This window comes from Myxine glutinosa, chromosome 5 (genome assembly GCF_964187855.1).
Source record: "Myxine glutinosa chromosome 5, kmMyxGlut1.1, whole genome shotgun sequence".
In the NCBI taxonomy this organism is placed as follows: Eukaryota; Metazoa; Chordata; class Myxini; order Myxiniformes; family Myxinidae; genus Myxine; species Myxine glutinosa.
Genome location: NC_136265.1, coordinates 97,378,153 through 97,399,023, shown reverse-complemented (window position 1 = coordinate 97,399,023; position 20,871 = coordinate 97,378,153). Strand labels below are relative to the sequence as shown.

The 20,871-nt window shown below is 44.9% G+C and overlaps 1 protein-coding gene across 2 annotated transcripts in view; it reads right to left on the bottom strand.

The window, feature by feature from the left end:
• LOC137427330 (uncharacterized) overlaps positions 1 to 18,415 on the bottom strand; it is a 31,860-nt gene extending 13,445 nt beyond the window's left edge. The window contains exons 1-4 of one of the 2 annotated variants that reach the window (XM_068116757.2): positions 18,333 to 18,415; positions 7,091 to 7,262; positions 4,198 to 4,308; positions 1,223 to 1,396 (exon numbers count right to left, since the gene is read on the bottom strand). In XM_068116757.2, coding sequence (XP_067972858.2) covers positions 1,223 to 1,268 — 46 coding nt within the window. In that variant the 5' untranslated portion in view covers positions 1,269 to 1,396; positions 4,198 to 4,308; positions 7,091 to 7,262; positions 18,333 to 18,415. The remainder of the gene's footprint in view (positions 1 to 1,222; positions 1,397 to 4,197; positions 4,309 to 7,090; positions 7,263 to 18,332) is intronic. The other variant, XM_078778382.1, reaches the window with a different exon arrangement.
• Positions 18,416 to 20,871: the final 2,456 nt, after the last annotated feature.

The window sequence follows — 20,871 nt, the reverse complement described above, 5'->3', positions numbered from 1 at the left end:
AGAGGCTTCCGTCTGGCCACTCTGCCATAAAGCCCAGATCGGTGGAATGTTGCAGTGATGGTTGTCCTTCTGGAAGTTTCTCCCATCTCCGCACAGGATCTCTGAAGCTCAGCCAGAGTGACCATCGGGTTCTTGGTCACCTCTATTACCAAGGCCCTTCTCCCCCAATTGCTCAGTTTGGCCGGGTGGCCAGCTCGAGGAAGAGTCCTGGTTGTTCCAAACTTCTTCCATTTAAGAATTATGGAGGCCACTGTGCTCTTGGGAACCTTCAATGCAGCAGAAATTTTTTTTGTAAGCTTCCCCAGATTTGTGCTTCGACACAATCCTGTCTCTGAGCTCTGCAGGCAGTTCCTTCGACCTCATGGCTTGGTTTTTGCTCTGATATGCATTGTCAGCTGTGAGACCTTATATAGACAGGTGTGTGCCTTTCCAAATCATGTCCAATCAATTGAATTTACCACAGATGGACTCCAATCAAGGTGTAGAAACATCTCAAAGATGATCAAGAGAAATGGGAGGCACCTGAGCTAAATTTCAAGTGTCATAGCAAAGGGTCTGAATACTTATGTCAATGTGATATTTCAGTTTTTACTTTCTCATAAATTTGCAAAACTTTCTAAAATCCTGTTTTCTCTTTGTCATTATGGGGTATTGAGTGTAGATTGATGAGGGAAAAATGAATTTAAACGATTTCGGCATAAGGCTGCAACATAACAAAATGTGAAAAAAGTGAAGGGGTCTGAATACTTTCTGAATGCACTGTATATGGGTGTTCTCCATTGTGTATTCCCACGTGTTTTTAAGGAGGGCCGGTTGATTAAAAGATTTTTCAGAATTTGTGCATTTGCATGGGCGTTCTCCATTGTGTTTTCCCATGTGTCTTTTAACCCTTTTAGTACGGGATTTTTTTTTGATAAAAATACACCCGGTACGGGATTAATTTGGCATTTTGGTACGGGAATGCAACCACCTACTGAGAATCTATTTATAGGTATAGTCGATGACGTGTAGTAACGTCATCCACACACAAAACGTTTTCGCAGGTTGCGGCACTGGACGTCATCCGTACTCAAAGGGTTATGGGTGGCTGACTGATTAAAATATTTCCCGCAACTTGCGCATCTGCACAGGCATTCGCCATTGTGAATTATCATGTGTGTTGTAAGAGTGGCTGATACATTGAAATATTTTGCACAATTTGTGCATTTGGATGGACGTTCACCTTTCTTCCCTTTGTGAGCCTTATGAATAATATTCTCTGCAAACATTTAATTGTGCGGTTTGTCGTGTTTGTAAAACATCCTGTTGATCATTTCATTTGGCGAGTCCTGAGGGCGTGTGGCTGCGTTGTTCGTAAAATTAGGTGCAGTCGCCCTTGTGGATTCAGTGGATTCACCTGCAAATGCAATACCACAGGACCCGTGGAAAAACAAAAATCTGATTCTGTTCAATACAAGCAACATCATTCTGACAAACGCAGCCAAGTCGGACATGTATTTGTTCCACTGCATAAAAGTAAAAAATAATTATTGATGTCAATATACATGAAAATACTGTTAAAAAGTTGGGGTTTTTCCAATGATATTCAAACTTTGGGATAAATCGATTTATTTATCAGTGAGATGTCATGTGTTTATTTTATTACATTAACATCTTTTATAAATGTGGACTTGCATGTGAAACGCATGATAGGCGGGATCTGCATCCAGACCTAAACCAAAATCAAATCGGCTTGTTCTTGTCACACAACTCGTCCACCAAGTTTCGGCGGAATCCATCAATAACCTCGGAATCAGCCTTCTCCCAATTATCAGCAAAGTCATGGATTCCATCATTGCTTCGGATATGAAATATTTCCTCTTCTCCAATGGCTTGATCTCTGATCATCAATTTGGTTTCAGACCAGGTCACTCTACTCTGGACATGCTGCTTCTGCTGTCTCAACAATGGATGGACGTCCTCAATGCCAAACAGGAAATTAGAGCTGTCTCCCTCGACATATCACGTGCCTTCGATATGGTCTGGCACCCCGCTCTGCTCACCAAACTCTCCTCCTTTGGTATCCATGGAAATCTCCACGCATGGCTGGCGGACGTCCTCTCTCGTCGTAGTCAACGTGTGGCCCTGAATGGGTTTCTCTCATCTCCTCTTCCTGTTCAGGCTGGAGTTCCCCAAGGCAGTGTTCTGGGCCCGGTGCTTTTTCTGGTCTTCATCAATGATCTCTCTGACTCTCTTGAAAATCCTCTCTATCTCTTTGCTGATGACTCCACTCTCTGCTGCTCCATTCCTCATCCTTCAGATCGGCAATCTGCAGCCTCCTCACTCTCTGCAGACCTGGACAAAATCACAGACTGGGCAAACAAGTGGAACATGTCTTTCAATCCTGACAAATCTCACACTCTTACGATGTCTCTCCGAAAAGACCGACTGGACAACCCTCCCATCTACTTTCTGAATAATCCTCTCCAAGAAGTTCTGTCACTCAAGCTTTTGGGTCTCACTATCTGCCATGATCTTTCCTGGGAAAACCACATTTCCAAGCTGGCCTCCAAAGCCAGTCGCCGACTGGGCATCCTCCGTCGTGCGAAGTCCTTCCTTGGCACACCTGAGCTCCTCACCACATACAAGGCTTTCATCCGCAGCTCAATGGAATACTGCTCTCCCCTCTGGGCTGGTGCTCCTGCCTCACACCTAGCTCGTCTTCACGCTGTTGAAACCAAAGCGTTCAGAATGATTGGAATCTCCTGCGATGACGCTATCTCCGAGGGCCTTTCACTTACTCACCGCAGGCAGGTTGGTGGTCTTTCCGTCTTCTCCCGACTCCTTTCCGGCCTTGCTCCCCCAGCTCTCTCTGGGCTCTGTCCCCCAAATATTCCTGCAGGTCGCACAAGATCTGCCTGCAACCCTCTTATGGTTAAACTGCCAAAATCAAGACTCTCTGTTCACCTTCACTCCTTCATTCCTCTTTTCTCCCGCCTCTGGAACAAACTCCCTCACTCTCTTCAATCCCACTCCTCCCTCCAGGTCTTTAAAACGGCTGTTCACCAACATCTCTTATCTTCCCCAATCCAAAACCTTGATCTTTTCTACCCCCGCTAATTTCACACCAAATCCACTTTTTTGAGGTGACTTGTCTTCTTTCCTGGAAGTCCTTGGTGTCCTTGCGTTTTATACCTTTCCTGCCTCCCCCCAGGCCCTCTGCCTCCCACACATCTCCCGATGTCCCTGCCCTCAAATGTTGTGTTTGTGTGCTTCCTCCCCTTCTCTCCCCATCTTGTCGACCGCTCACATTTTTATATACTTTGTTTACTTGTTTGTTTGATTTGTTTGTTTGATAAATGTTAGCTCTTTCACGAGCCTCGACTCTGTGTACAAAAGAAAAAAGAAAAAAAACATATCGTGCGATTTCTCGTTTTTGGCAAAATATCTCAATAGTAAAGAATCACTTAAAAATTTGAGTGCCTGTCCTCGTCACACACCCAACCTGTCCACCAAGGTTTGTCCGAATTCAACCACAACATTTTGAGATATCTGCAGCCCGCCAAACAGATAGACAGACAGGGGTGAAAACAACCTCCATCCACCTTTGGTGGCGGATGGACTGTGGCGGGTGGCGGGTGGCGGATTTAAGCCTGGTGTTGGCTTAGCAGTTAGGGTGCCGGCTTGGGATCCTAGGATCCTGGGTTCGAATCCCGGTCGATCGCTGAGTTAACGCCAGGGGGGTTGACTCAGCCTGTCATCCTTCCGAGGTCGACAAATCGAGTACCAGCTTGCTGGGATGAATGATCCCGGTGTGTACCCCGATTTAGAATAGGTACACCGTATCCCTGCGCATCGGAAGTGCGTGACCAAGGGTTGGCGTCAGGAAGGGCATCCGGCCATAAAAGAAACATTACCTCAAACAGGGAACCATGGTTGTCATGGGGCCCGCAAGGCTAACCCCCGCTCTAACGGGGAAAATGGCCTTAAAACGATCATTCGTATTCATTCACCTTTGGTGGCGGAGGTAACAAGGAATATTCATAATCAAATGGTTGGTTCAAATCTTTCACCGAACGATGAAGGGGACAATGGATGTTTGAGAAATTCATCCACCGTGGAATTTTTTTTAAAGTAATTAAATCATAATGGAGGTTTTTTAAAAAGAAGTTCATCATCACATTGTCCAAAGCAAAATGTGAAAGCATTGATTATAACCTCTATGGGGATGGCTCTCGAAGAAAGAAGCTTCAGAGTCATTTGGTTCAGGTAGATCCAGGTGGACATCAATGTCATGCTCAGGTTTCACTTCCACTTTCACAAATGAATCTGGAATAAAAAGTAACTTTTATTTCATGCAGGCATTCAAAAAAAAAAAAATACATTTCTTCAAGGTCTTGTGTCACATACATACAGTAGCTGGTTCCACACAATTAAAATAGCGAAAACAATATTGCATTAAAATCAATCATTTGAGGTCTTCCTTGAACAAATAAAATAAAACATTTTCCCATTGGAATAGCATTTCAAGACATAACGATATCAAAGCATTACGTTCTCTTCAAACTGCCTCAATGTTCCGAGATGTTTCATACCCGACCACAACATCAGTGGGAATTTCACCACCACCCATGCAGGCAGGATGGCCTAAAGGTATGCAGACTCACCTCTGAGCTGCTTAGTCTGGGTTTGAATCCCAAATGAGCTATCAACGATCATCCCGGTGTTTCACAGGCACCGTGACGCATCGAGGCATATGCCATCCATTGGATGAACATAAAGATCCCATGGTGTCCTTCACAAAGAATAGGTCAGCTATCGCCGGTACCATGGCCAAGTTCCAAATTCCTGCACTAATCAGCAGAGAGCATTGCATCAGCGGCACAGCCATGCCCTCAGCGAATGATGCTACTCCACAGCCTTTTGCTGCTTCCAAATGAGGAAGAAGACCACCACCCATTATCTCAACAACCAAACTAAAGGCAAAGAAAAATGTTTTCTCCCCAACCTTCGTTATTCGTTATTTATCAAATTAAATACAATTTCGATCCAACATGTGACAAGTTGTTGTTTTTGTCTCCAATCAACCCTCATGGAAAACTCAGTGACAGAATGTGGCAGGTTCACAGCTTGACAATGATTCGGCCAACAGGTTAACAGAATACCAAAGCCGGATTCCCAACAATGCTGCAAACCAAGAGCCAAGTGTTGCACACGAAATGAAGACTGAAGGACCTGAATTCCTCCACAGAGAAACATTCAGTCGACATCAGTGACGAAACCAGTCCAGCAGCTGATGTGAGCTTGGAGCATTGGGGTTTTCATTCTTGTGCTACTAGTCAGGTTCACAATGTCAATAAATTATATTTCGTTCAAAATCATGGTAGATTAGCAAACCTATACATTTTTGGAAAGGTTATAGCATAAGGAAACTAAAAATCAATGTTTACATTTGGAGAGATACCTGTATGGCGGCCATTTTGGATTTTCAAAATGGCCACTGTAAAATACATATTTTGTTCTATTTCTGCCTCTAATTACCCTAAAAACGTTTTAAAATATACTAAACCTATATTTTCAGGGACAAGGAATCCAATGAAAGTATCAAATTCGTGCAATGGGGAATGGTAAGACACGAATCAAAGGTTTTGAATTGAAAAATACTGTCTTTATATTCGCGATAAGTTGCATAATCAAATACATGTTATCATTTTGTACAGGCAGTTAATAACATCAAAATGTGTCACAATAATTCATATCACCAAACATACACAGGCAGTCAGCAAAATCATATATACACATGCAGTCAGTATAACTTCACATCTACACAGGCAGTCAATGACAAAATATACACAGGCAGTCAATGGCATCAAACATACACGATTACAGAATATGCCATTTAGAGTTCGTCATCACTGTCCTGTGTGTCGTATCCGACAATATAGTCCGCATCGTTTTCACAGTCCGTTCCACACAAGCAAAGGTCGGTCAAATTGATTGGCAAATCGAATTGCTCGAATGGTCGATCGAATCGAATTCGATGAATCGAATCGAATCGAATCGATCGAAATGGTCGAATGGTCGAATGGTCGATCAAAACGATTGGTCGAACGGTCGAATTGGTCGAATGGAATTGGTCGATTGGTCGAATTTGTCGAATCGAATTGGTCGGAATTGGCAAATGTAAACATTGATTTTCAGATTTTCCATGTAATAACGTTTCCAAAAATGTATAGGTTTGCTAATCTACCATGATTTTGAACGAAAAAACATAGTGAACCTGACTATACCTCGAAATGCCTGCAGCTGTGCAATAACTCACATGGAGCTTGAAACAGTGAAGGCATTATCTTCTGCTCTCCCAACAATGGATGGAGGCCCTCAATGTCACAACAGAACAGGGCCATCTCTCACGACAGATCGCGAGCTTTCTATCCAGTCTGGTACCTCATCTTGCTCTCCAAACTCTCTGCGTATGGCATCTTAAGCCACCTCCACACATGGCTTGCAGATTTCCTCGACTCTTCGCCAAAACATGTGCCTGTCAACGGAATCGTTTCACCTGCTCTACCTGTGAAAAATGGAGTGCCAGTATGCTGGGCCCAGTCCTCTTATTCATCACCAATCTTTCTAAATCTCTGGAAAATCCTCTTAATCTCTTTGATGATGACTCCAATTTCTGCCGTGACATCCCTCTTTCTCCAGAGAGACAGGCGGAAGCTTCTTCCGTCTTTTTCGACCTTGATAAAATCACAGGCTGCTCAAACACTTGGAATGTCTTTTCAATTCTGGCAAATACCACACTCTCACCATCGCTCTCTTAAAGAAGGTTATGGCATGATACTGCCCCCACCCCCCACTCTCCCCAGGTTTCTGCAAAGAACACTCAGTCCACCAGCAACCCTGTTCTGGTGAAACTACCCAAATCCAGGATCAGTGCTTGCTCCACTCCTTCCACCTGTGGAACCAACAGTGAAACCAACTTCCACATTCTCTTCAATCTCATTCTTCCCTCCAACTCTTCAAGACAGCTGATCACCACCATCTCAGATCATAACCTTCGTCAGGAGCGAGTGATGTAATCAGAAGTGGTGTCCATCGCACAACTCACCATTCGGCTGGTCCTTTTGCTCCTCTTCCAGACCCAAAGAGTACACATCATCTATTTTTAACTGCAGAATCGCAGAAGATCGTTCCAGCTCCTCAATCTTCATTCCACTCCCGAGCACAGTCAGCTGTTCCGATTCCGGCGGCACACGACAGGAATCCTTCCAACAGCCAACCTGAGGTTACATGATAGGTGAACCTTCAACAAGGCAATAAACATACAAACTTCCTGATGTTTGCTCCACCCTGAGTACCTTTATCCAACACAGTACCTACATGTAGTTTTAATTTTATAAGTTTTTCATTTTATCATGTCAGAACTTGAGGAAGGACCTTCACAGAGTAAGTTGATAACGTTCAATGACAACTTTAAAGATGAGTGGGAAGAATAATTTTCATATTTTTAACTCCAACAGAAAGTGTGTGGTTAAATTGTGATGGACATGTAAATGTGGTGAAGAGAAGTAACACAGAACATCATTTTAACACACACCACGAGATGATTGCAAGTGAGTACCCTCCAAAAACGTCCCCGAAGGAAGGTACAAGTTAGAGCAGCAACGATTGCTTAATTTGAGATCATGCATACATTTGCACAGAAGAAGAATCCCTTTGAAGAAGGTGAGGTAATAAAGGAAGCTATGCTGGCAGCTTCCAAAACGTTAAATTCAAGACTTGCAAAATTAGTCAGAAATTATGTCTGCCAGAAAAGATGTTCAGCTATCTGAAAACTCAGTTATGAGGAGAACAAAATAAATGTTGAAAAATGTCACCTGTATGCTTCAGCAGGATATGATGTTGTGAATTTTTCATCATTCATATTTCAAAAAGCTCTCATTTTGGTTTGAAATGTAATATATCACGTCGTCGTGATCTATTTGAAATGTAATTGTACCACCGACGAGAAATACACGGAGTGAAGATATTTATCGGGCTTGCCAGCATTCCTTACGAGAGATCATTCGCCCTTTTTATAAAACTGTGTCAAGTACAACTTAACATGCATCTGTCATAGTATGATGGCGATGGGATATCTGGGAAAACCCCAATTTAACATTGAAGTAAATGGAGAAAGAGGAAAATATTTGATGATCTTCCTAAAATATAATTTCTCCCACCTTCAGGAAGCCGGATGGACATTAATTAAATTACCAAAAATATATTCAATGCTCAATGGACACACCCCTTTGTCCCTCCACTCTCAATTGGAATTCTGGTTTATAAAGTGCTAAAACTTACTCAATAAACAGGACTAAAAGTAATTATATCATACAATTGTCTGTAAACAGAAGAATATTTAATTGACGTCGATAACATCAACATTATCAACTATATAATCTTTTCCTCTTTGGTTTCTTCATCTTTTTTTACTTTTCTTGTATGCAAGATCAAGGCTCGTGTAAGAGCTAACTAATGCCAAAAAAAAAAAACGGACACATAAGACATAATAAAGGGAGCGGGAGACAAGATGGGCAGGGAGGGGGAAGCACACAAGAACAACATTTGAGAGCAGGGATATCGGGAGATCTGTGGGAGGGAGAGGGCTTGAGGAGAGGAGGCGTGGAAAGGGGGTGGGGGGTGGGAGAGGTAAAAAAAACAAAAAACCACATGGACACAGCAAGGACTTCCAGGAAAGAAGTCGTTATTTCAGAAAAGTGGATCTGGGGTGAATTAACGGGGGTAGAAAAGATCAAGGTTTTGGATGGGGGAAGATAAGAGATGGTGGTGAACAGCTGTTTTAAAGACCTGGAGGGAGGAGTGGGATTGAAGAGAGTGAGGGCGTTTGTTCCAGAGGCGGAAGAAAAGAGAAATGAAAGAGTGAAAGTGAGCAAAGTCTTGATTTTAACAGTTTCACCAGAAAAGGGTTGCTGGCAGATCTTGTGCAACCTTTCGGAGTATTTCGGGGACAGAGCACATACAGGGCTGGGGGAGCAAGGCCAGAGAGGAGTCGGTAGAAGACAGAAAGACCACCAACCTGCCTGCGGTGAGTGAGTGAAAGGCCATCGGAGTTAGCTTCATCGCGGGAGATTCCAATTATTCTGAAAGCTTTGGTTTCAACAGCGTGAAGCCAAGCTCAGTGTGAGGCAGGAGCACCAGCCCAGAGGGGAGAACCCATTGGTCAGACAGCTGCTGGACCATGCACACATCTGTCGCTTGACCCGACCACCCACCACAGCGCTGAGAGTATATGGCCGCCATCTTGGTTTTCTGGTGGGCCTAACACATTAGGCCTTTAGGCCTCTGCTGATTATGCACTGCCTGGGTTTGTTGCATCAGATTTCCATTGGTGGATTTTGGGTCCAGTGTTATCGACCATGAAGGACCCTGAAAAATCTAATCACATGTCGAATAATAGTGAAATTTAATCCAGCCCGTCAGAACAAAAGGTACATCAGATCGCACAGTTATGAAGCGTTACATTAGTAAGGGTTAAGGTTAGGAAATGATTACGTTAAGGAAATTATTTAATAGCACATTCAATGTGCTCTTAGGTTGTGTACACAATGCAGTCATTCTTGTTATGTTAAAAAACATATTCATGAATACATTGTCATATGAAAATTGTCAAAGAAAAAAACATAATTATGAAAAATATTGTCCACTTGGTTAATACCGGGAGAGTCATGGATAGCCAAAGCCAGCTTTAACTCCAAGGCGTTCAGTTCAAATAGCGGATTTCACTATATATGCGCAGGAGGAAGAAAGAAGAAGAGGAAGCTTAAGCGCTTACCTGAGCGATCCCGCCGGGCAGTCCCAAACCTGCGGAACATAAACTCAAACAAAAACCGGGTTTATAAATGTACAGAAAATAATAAAAGGATTTATTAAAAGAAATTTAATTCTTTTTTAATTTAAAGAAATCTTTTAATTAAAAGAAATTTAATTAAAAGTCTGGACAAAATCAGACTGGTCAAACAAGTGGAACATGTCTTTCAATCCTGACAAATCTCACACTCTTACTATGTCTCTCCGAAAAGATCGACTGGACAACCCTCCCATCTACTTTCTCAACAATCCTCTCCAAGAAGTTCTGTCGCTCAAGCTTTTGGGTCTCACTATCTGCCATGATCTTTCTTGGGAAAACCACATTTCCAAGCTGGCCTCCAAAGCCAGTCGCCGACTGGGCATCCTCCGTCGTGCGAAGTCCTTCCTTGGCACACCTGAGCTCCTCACCACATACAAGGCTTTCATCCGCAGCTCAATGGAATACTGTTCTCCCCTATGGGCTGGTGCTCCTGCCTCACACCTGGCTCGGCTTCACGCTGTTGAATCCAAAGCTTTCAGAATCATTGGAATCTCCCGCGATGAAGCTATCTCTGAGGGCCTTTCACTCACTCACCGCAGGCAGGTAGGTGGTCTTTCTGTCTTCTACCGACTCCTCTCCAGCCTTGCTCCCCCAGCTCTCTCTGTGCTCTGTCCCCCAAATATTCCTACAGGTCGCACAAGATCTGCCAGCCACCCTCTGATGGTTAAACTGCCAAAATCTCGGCTCTCTGCTCACCTTCACTCTTTCATTCCTCTTTTCTCCCGCCTCTGGAACAAACTCCCACACTCACTTCAATCACACTCCTCCCTCCAGGTCTTTAAAACAGCTGTTCACCACCATCTCTTATCTTCCCCCATCCAAAACCTTGATCTTTTCTACCCCCACTAATTCACCCCAGATCCACCTTGTTTGAAATTCCAACTTCTTTCCTGGAAGTCCTGGCAGTGTCCATAATATGTTTTATACCTCTCCCACCCCCGCCCTTCCCATGCCTCCCCCCAAAGCCCTCTCCCTCCCACAGTTCTCTCGATGTCTCCATGTCTCTCGGTCCCTGCTCTCAAATGTTGTGTTTGTGTCCTTCCCCCTCTCTCCCCATCTTGCCTACCGCTCCCGATGTTATTTGTTTTATGTGTCTGTTTGTCATTTCTGTGCGATTAATGTTCGCTCTTTCACGAGCCTCGATCTTGTATACAAAAAAAAAAAAAAAAAAAAAAAATAAAACCCGATAAGAAAACGCGACGGTAAAACTGAATTCCTAAATGGAGCGCTCCCTCACCATATTTAGAAACACAGACACAGGTGAATATAAACTGGATAAAATAAAATACGTGTGGGTTATCGTGGCACTTAGCTCAACTCGCTGCCTCGTCAACAATCGTCCAGGCCCCAGCGCGCAGTCTTGACACAGCTCTGGCGTTGGCGGGAAACCGCTCGTCATTTGGCGTGCGTGCACAAAGTCAGGCCTCCGTTCTCTTCGCACGCCAAAGGATGGTTTCAGCAAGAGTGTCGAAGGCCAGGAGTGAGCGAGAGGCAGGAACGTCGAGGGACAAGAGGAAGATGCGAGAGGCGAGGAAGGGCAAAATGAAGGCGTGAAGGGCAAAAAGCAAGAGCGCAAGAGTCCAGGGTCAGAGAGCAAGAGGGCAAGAGGGAAGCAAGAGGGAAAATGTCGGTCCTCAATTTCTTTTAACGTCGGGTCGTGACATCATCAGCGCTTCTCCACCAATCAGCGTGCCGCTTCTTGCTCGCCTCTGACGTCCTTGGTGGTCTTCGCCAATTGGCGCTCTGCTTCCTCCTACGCCTTCCTTCCACCAATCAGCGGGTGGCTTCTTGCTCCGCCCTGGCCAATCACAAGTCCCTTCTTACCCTGGCCTTCCCGTTGGTTGACTCCCGCCCAATATCGACTCGCTTCTTGATCCTCCTTGGCAAATCAATCACGGCTCCTCGAGGCGTGTCTTCGGCTTGCCTGCCTGTCAGGAGATGTAGCTGGTGCGACGAAGATACACCTGACTCCGACATTCGGCTAAACAGAACTCATTACCTGGTGATGGTTCTACCTGACATCCAGAGCATGATACCTACACAAATCTACCTGACTCGACATATCACTACCCCCACAAACACAACACAATCGAAGACCTTTTTCTTGTAGGTATGCTTTGACACAAAAATTAAAATTTTCTTGAAGCTTAATCACCCTTCTTCCTTACAGGTGTTCTTCCTGCGATTTATAAAATAGGAAATATTTATGTTTGAGAAATATATGAGAGATTAATATGATGGTAGGAAAGAGGAATTCAGGTGTGCCGAAGGAGGTCTTTCGACAACGCAGGATGCCAGGTTGGGAGCTGGCTTTGGAGGCCAACTTTGAAATGTGGTTGCCCAAGAAAGATATGGCTGATAGTCAGACTGAGGAATTTTAGTGACTGAACTTCCTCAGGACGATTGTTAAGAAAGCAGATGGGAGCCAATATGGTCCTTTCAGAAAATGAATGCGAGAGTGTGAGATTTGTTCTGATTGAAAGACATAATCCAATTGTTTGACCAGCTTGTGATTTTGTCAAGGTCTGAAAAGAGTGAAAGAGGCCGCTACTTGGATGAATAGCAACCTCAGAAAAGAGTTTGTTCTCGAGGGTTGCCAAAAGGTTGATGGTATTAAAATACCAGGAAGTCTTTCAGGAATTCGGATCAAAAAGAGTTCCTGTTCCTCCGAGTGGAACAAAACTTTGTCAATCTCACTTTCTTATCAATCTCTTATCTTATTTTCTGATCAAGCATAATCTGACGAGTTCAAGTTGCAGCAAGTGAATTTCTGACAATAATAAATAAATATATGCAATAATCATCATTCAAAAAGCTAATTATATACAATTTTTCAAAAGTAAGTACTGTATTGTATTATGTTAAAAACTGAAACAGAGTTAAAGTTAAACAGTTATCACAAATTAAAAAGACTATTCTGAACTAGAACGGCACTCGGTAGAGAGTATACGGACGTCCACCAGGCAGAACAGTCCACATTTTATTTTCAAAGGATCTGGATTCGAACCTGACCCAGAATCCAAGCTTGTTCTTGTCGCCAAACCAACTCATTCACCTACATTTGTCACAGGTCATCCACAACTTTTTTAAATATCATGCTATATATTGTTTTGGCCTCATCACCCAATCGTGAAGTCACTGCAAGAGTTTTTTTAAAACGCGAATTCAGATCTGGATTCAGATAATCACCAAAATTGAATGAATTCTTCCTTGTCAAACACAACATCTCGAAGTTTTTTTTTGGTTGTTGTTTACAAGATTGAGGGTCTTGTAAGAGTAAGCACATTAAACACACATTAGCACACAAAATACTAAAAACATAAAAGGAAACATAAAACAATGAAGGGAGGGGGCTTTCATCTGAATAATATCCGAAGCTATATATATATACTAGCTGAGGTACCCGGCTTCGCCCGGGTTGAATAAGAATAATACAAATACGTATATGATGAAAAGAACATGTATATTTTAGAGCAATATCACAGTACATTTCCTACATGACGTTTTGTCAATTTTCAATTTCTCAAAACCTCTTGGTGTACAACATTTCTGGTTTTCTTACTTGGTGCCAAGACATAAAGATTGCTTGGTTTTCCAACCCTCGAGCAGCCCACGTACAGCTGGCCATGGGAAGTACCCGGCATTGCTGGGCGGGGGAAGGGAGGGGAGGAGGAAAGGGAGGGGAGGGGAACGGGGGGGGGAGGGGAACGGGGGGGGGAGGGGAACGGGGGGGGAGGGGAGGAGAGGGTGGGGAGGCGAGAAGAGGGGGAGAGGGGAGGGGAGAAGAGGGGGAGAGGGGAGAAGAGGGGGGGAGGGGAGAAGAGGAGGGAGGGGAGGAGGAGAGGGGAGAAGAGGAGGGAGGGGGGAGAAAAGGAGGGAGGGGGGAGAAGAGGGGGGGAGGGGGAGGAGGCGAGGGGGAAGGGGGGAGGGGAGGGGGAGTGGAGGGGGGAGGGGGAGGGGGAGCGGGAGGGGGGAGGTGAGGGGGAGGGGGGAGAGGAGGGGGAGGGGAGGGGGGAGGGGAGGGGGAGGGGAGGGGGAGGGGGAGGGGAGGGGGGAGGAGAGGGGGAGGGGGAGGGGAGGGGGAGGGGGAGGGGGGAGTGGAGGGGAAGGGGGAGGGGGGAGGGGAAGGGGGAGGGGGGAGGGGGAGGGGAGGGGGAGGGGAGGGGGGAGGGGAGGGGGAGGGGGAGGGGAGTGGGAGGGGGGAGGGGAGGGACCGAGCCTCTTCTTCCTCCTACAACTTCGTCTCACTTCTTTCACTCAAAATGCACGAAATTCTGCCGCATGAAATTATGTAGAGGCCTCGTCGGAGGGATATAAGATAGATAAGGAAGGCGTTGTAACAGAAGAATCAAAATAAAAGTGGAAGAACAGCAGGAAATGGGAGCTATTCTGGACCCACAGCCAAACCCGACAAACCATTGCAATACACCCCGAACGTCTAGCGCCGCCACAAACTACACCATGGAATTGCAGCTGGCGCGGTTTTTTTTTAAACCATTGATATTAAAATAAAACGTAGCCTAAAACCACCGGGATTTTATGCCGATTCCGAATCTGTGTCTAAAACCTTTCTCCGATGTGTAGTTCTTGAGTTATAAGCGGACATCCAGACAGACACACAGACACTCCTCCTTTATATATACAGATATAGTATCATGCCATATACTTTTTTTGCCCTATCTCTCAATATTGAAGAATCACTTTAAAAATTCTCAGATCCAGATCCTGTTCCGAATCTTCACCAAAATTGAATCATTTCTTCCTTGTCACAAACCCAAACTGTTCAGTACATTTCGTGGGAATCCGTCCATAACTTTTTGAGATATCCACTTCACAAACAGGCAGAGGGGTGAATATTTAACCTCCATCCACCTCGGTCGATCTTATACACTTGAAAATAAATTATCTCATGAAAAAACTGTTGCTCGAAACTCGACATTTACTTTCATTTTTGTCTCATCATAAAAATCCAATTGAATGAAAAGCACACCTTGCATATAATGAAACAAATGACATAATTATCAAAACAAGTCAATTCTTCCTCTAGAAAGTGAAACGATAATAACAATTAGTGCAATAAAATTGATGTGTGACGTCACTGCGATTGTCTGACGAAATCGATTCAAACAGAGGATTCATGAATGACATCTTTCGTGGATGTTTTCATGCAGACATGTCCACAACTCTCTCAACATCGAACTCAATATCTTTGTGTACATCTAACAACAACATAGGAGTGAATCAGCCGTTGTTGTTTATTGTTGTTCAATCAGGAAATTAATATTTATTACCATCATTTCTCCATTCTGTGATATCAGTCCTGATTACAACCAACATCACCCATTAATATCTCACTAACCTCCTCTGCTACCTCCCTCAACCTCACCTCATCGCCCTTGGTTTACCTCAGATTACCCGTTTTACATTTACTCCCCTTCAAAAGATCAAATATCAGATTCGACATTCAGGGGTTTCATTGATGACGTCATCACGTAAGAGCGTCATTCAGCGTCTCCCACGTCTTATAGGATTGAACTTCGGTCCAAAGACTCGAGAATGTAAATATATTTAACAAACATGTCATCATCTGTACCACGACCTTGAGTTCCACTCACGAAGATGTTTAAAAAAGCGAAATCTCCACAACTCTTCACCTCCTCACGAATATATTTTAAAACCCGAAATCTCCACAACTCTTCACCTCCTCACGAACATGTTTAAAAACCCGAAATCTCCACAACTCTTCACACCTCCTCACGAAGATGTTTAAAAACCCGAAATCTCCGCAACTCTTCACCTCCTCACGAATATATTTTAAAACCCGAAATCTCCACAACTCTTCACCTCCTCACGAACATGTTTAAAAACCCGAAATCTCCACAACTCTTCACACCTCCTCACGAAGATGTTTAAAAACGCCAAATCTCCACAACTCTTCCCCTCCTCACGAACATGTTTAAAAACGCGAAATCTCCACAACTCTTCCCCTCCTCACGAATATATTTTAAAACCCGAAATCTCCACAACTCTTCCCCTCCTCACGAATATATTTTAAAACCCGAAATCTCCACAACTCTTCACCTCCTCACGAACATGTTTAAAAACCCGAAATCTCCACAACTCTTCCCCTCCTCACGAATATATTTTAAAACCCGAAATCTCCACAACTCTTCACCTCCTCACGAACATGTTTAAAAACCCGAAATCTCCACAACTCTTCACACCTCCTCACGAAGATGTTTAAAAACGCCAAATCTCCACAACTCTTCACCTCCTCACGAACATGTTTAAAAACGCGAAATCTCCACAACTCTTCACCTCCTCACGAATATGTTTAAAAACGCGAAATCTCCACAACTCTTCACCTCCTCACGAAGATGTTTAAAACCCCCAATCTCCACAACTCTTCACCTCCTCACGAAGATGTTTAAAAACACGAAATCTCCACAACTCTTCACCTCCTCACGAAGATGTTTAAAAACGCGAAATCTCCACAACTCTTCACCTCCTCACGAATATGTTTAAAAACACGAAATCTCCACAACTCTTCACCTCCTCACGAAGATGTTTAAAAACGCGAAATCTCCACAACTCTTCACCTCCTCACGAATATGTTTAAAAACACGAAATCTCCACAACTCTTCACCTCCTCACGAATGTTTAAAAATGCGAAATCTCCACAACTCTTCACCTCCTCACAAAGATGTTTAAAAACCCGAAATCTCCACAACTCTTCACCTCCTCACGAATATGTTTAAAAACGCGAAATCTCCACAACTCTTCACGAATATGTTTAAAAACCCGAAATCTCCACAACTCTTCACCTCCTCACGAAGATGTTAAAAAACCCGAAATCTCCACAACTCTTCACCTCCTCACGAAGATGTTTAAAAACCCGAAATCTCCACAACTCTTCACCTCCTCACGAAGATGTTTAAAAACCCGAAATCTCCACAACTCTTCCCCTCCTCACGAAGATGTTTAAAAACGCGAAATCTCCACTACTCTTCACCTCCTCACGAAGATGTTTAAAAACGCGAAATCTCCACAACTCTTTACCTCCTCACGAATATATTTAAAAACGCGAAATCTCCACAACACTTCACCTCCTCACGAAGATGTTTAAAAACGCGAAATCTCCACAACTCTTCCCCTCCTCACGAAGATGTTTAAAAACGCGAAATCTCCACAACTCTTCACCTCCTCACGAAGATGTTTAAAAACCCGAAATCTCCACAACTCTTCCCCTCCTCACGAACATGTTTAAAAACCCGAAATCTCCACAACTCTTCCCCTCCTCACGAAGATGTTTAAAAACGCGAAATCTCCACAACTCTTCACCTCCTCACGAAGATGTTTAAAAACCCGAAATCTCCACAACTCTTCCCCTCCTCACGAACATGTTTAAAAACCCGAAATCTCCACAACTCTTCACACCTCCTCACGAACATGTTTAAAAACCCGAAATCTCCACAACTCTTCACACCTCCTCACGAAGATGTTTAAAAACGCGAAATCTCCACAACTCTTCACCTCCTCACGAATATGTTTAAAAACCCGAAATCTCCACAACTCTTCACCTCCTCACGAATATGTTTAAAAACGCGAAATCTCCACAACTCTTCACCTCCTCACGAAGATGTTTAAAAACCCGAAATCTCCACAACTCTTCACCTCTTCACGAAGATGTTTAAAAACGCGAAATCTCCACAACTCTTCACCTCCTCACGAATATGTTTAAAAACCCGAAATCTCCACAACACTTCACCTCCTCACGAATATGTTTAAAAACCCGAAATCTCCACAACTCTTCCCCTCCTCACGAAGATGTTTAAAAACCCGAAATCTCCACAACTCTTCCCCTCCTCACGAAGATGTTTAAAAACCCGAAATCTCCACAACTCTTCCCCTCCTCACGAAGATGTTTAAAAACCCGAAATCTCCACAACTCTTCCCCTCCTCACGAAGATGTTTAAAAACCCGAAATCTCCACAACTCTTCGCACCTCCTCACGAAGATGTTTAAAAACGCGAAATCTCCACAACTCTTCACTTCCTCACGAATATGTTTAAAAACCTGAAATCTCCACAACTCTCCACAACGCGAAATCTCCACAACTCTTCACTTCCTCACGAATATGTTTAAAAACCCGAAATCTCCACAACTCTTCACCTCCTCACGAAGATGTTTAAAAACCTGAAATCTCAACTCTTCACCTCCTCACGAAGATGTTTAAAAACCTGAAATCTCAACTCTTCACCTCCTCACGAAGATGTTTAAAAACCCGAAATCTCCACAACTCTTCACCTCCTCACGAAGATGTTTAAAAACCTGAAATCTCAACTCTTCACCTCCTCACGAAGATGTTTAAAAACCCGAAATCTCCACAACTCTTCTCCTCTTTACGAAAAGGATTAAAACCCAGAATCTCCGCACTTACCGCATTCACAACTCGATTTGTAAAATAAAATGTTTCTTTTGTTGTTTCTGGAGCGGGAACCGGAACCATGCGGATTCTTCTTCTTCTATTAAATATATTAAGTGCTCTCACCCCACGAACTGATATTACCAGAGCATTGTTTTCTGCTTAAAATTTTGTTGAACAGCGTTAAACACAAAAATATCCATCGCTGAGAAAACGAGGAAAAAGACGATTCGACCAACGAAGCTAGAAGATACACCCCCGTTTGTATTTTGAGAGTTCTCCACGGCTGAAGCGTTGTTGTTGTTTATTGTTAATTTCCCGGTTGTTACACGACAAGATAATTTGTCTGGGTTGTCCATCATTACCTCATTGATGTTGCTGAAGTGACCTCATTCCCCCTTCTGTTGCTCCTCCTCTTTTTCTTCTCCTGTAGCCTGATCCGTTCTGTGTTCCAGCTCCTCCACGAGCCTCGACACTGAATGTAAAACAAACGTGTCTGGGTGCATTGGAGAGTCAAATGTCAATGCAACGGATGGAGAGAAGGAAGAATGAGAGGCAGAACAAAAATGAGAGGAGAGCAAGAGTTTTACAGAAATTATCTGTAATGTGGTGTGTGAGGAAGAGATGGACACGGAGAGTGTGACTGTGTGAGGAAGAGATGGACACGGAGAGTGTGACTGTGTGAGGAAGAGATGGACACGGAGAGTGACTGGGTGAGGAAGAGATGGACACTTGGGTGTGACTGTGTGAGGGAGAGATGGACACGGAGAGTGTGGCTGTGTGAGGGAGAGATGGACACGGAGAGTGTGACTGTGTGAGGAAGAGATGGACACGGAGAGTGTGGCTGGGTGAGGGAGAGATGGACACGGAGAGTGTGACTGTGTGAGGAAGAGATGGACACGGAGAGTGACTGGGTGAGGAAGAGATGGACACTTGGGTGTGACTGTGTGAGGGAGAGATGGACACGGAGAGTGTGACTGTGTGAGGGAGAGATGGACACGGAGAGTGTGGCTGGGTGAGGGAGAGATGGACACGGAGAGTGTGACTGTGTGAGGGAGAGATGGACACGGAGAGTGTGGCTGTGTGAGGGAGAGATGGACATGGAGAGTGTGACTGTGTGAGGGAGAGATGGACACGGAGAGTGACTGTGTGAGGGAGAGATGGACACGGAGAGTGACTGTGTGAGGGAGAGATGGACACGGAGAGTGTGGCTGGGTGAGGGAGAGATGGACACGGAGAGTGTGGGGGTGTGAGGAAGAGATGGACACGGAGAGTGTGACTGTGTGAGGAAGAGATGGACACGGAGAGTGTGGCTGGGTGAGGGAGAGATGGACACGGAGAGTGTGACTGTGTGAGGAAGAGATGGACACGGAGAGTGACTGGGTGAGGAAGAGATGGACACTTGGGTGTGACTGTGTGAGGGAGAGATGGACACGGAGAGTGTGGCTGTGTGAGGAAGAGATGGACACGGAGAGTGTGGGTGTGTGAGGAAGAGATGGACACGGAGAGTGTGACTGTGTGAGGGAGAGATGGACACGGAGAGTGACTGTGTGAGGGAGAGATTGACACGGAGAGTGTGACTGTGTGAATGGACACGGAGTGTGACTGTGTGAGGGAGAGATGGACACTGAGAGTGTGACTGTGTGAGGGAGAGATGGACACGGAGAGTGACTGGGTGAGGAAGAGATGGACACGGAGAGTGTGTGGGTGTGAGGGAGAGATGGACACGGAGAGTGTGGGGGTGTGAGGAAGAGAAGGAAACGGAGAGTGTGACTGTGTGAGGAAGAGATGGACACGGAGTGTGACTGTGTGAGGGAGAGATGGACACGGAGAGTGTGACTGTGTAAATAAGAGATGGACACGGAGAGTGTGACTGTGTAAGGAAGAGATGGACACGGAGAGTGTGGGGGTGTGAGGAAGAGAAGGAAACGGAGAGTGTGACTGTGTGAGGAAGAGATGGACACGGAGTGTGTGACTGTGTGAGGGAGAGATGGACACGGAGAGTGTGGGGGTGTGAGGAAGAGAAGGAAACGGAGAGTGTGACTGTGTGAGGAAGAGATGGACACGGAGAGTGTGACTGTGTGAGGAAGAGATGGACACGGAGAGTGACTGGGTGAGGAAGAGATGGACATTTGGGTGTGACTGTGTGAGGGAGAGATGGACACGGAGAGTGTGGCTGTGTGAGGGAGAGATGGACACGGAGAGTGTGACTGTGTGAGGAAGAGATTGACACGGAGAGTGTGGCTGGGTGAGGGAGAGATGGACACGGAGAGTGTGACTGTGTGAGGAAGAGATGGACACGGAGAGTGACTGGGTGAGGAAGAGATGGACACTTGGGTGTGACTGTGTGAGGGAGAGATGGACACGGAGAGTGTGACTGTGTGAGGAAGAGATGGACACGGAGAGTGTGGCTGGGTGAGGGAGAGATGGACACGGAGAGTGTGACTGTGTGAGGGAGAGATGGACACGGAGAGTGTGGCTGTGTGAGGGAGAGATGGACACGGAGAGTGTGACTGTGTGAGGGAGAGATGGACACGGAGAGTGACTGTGTGAG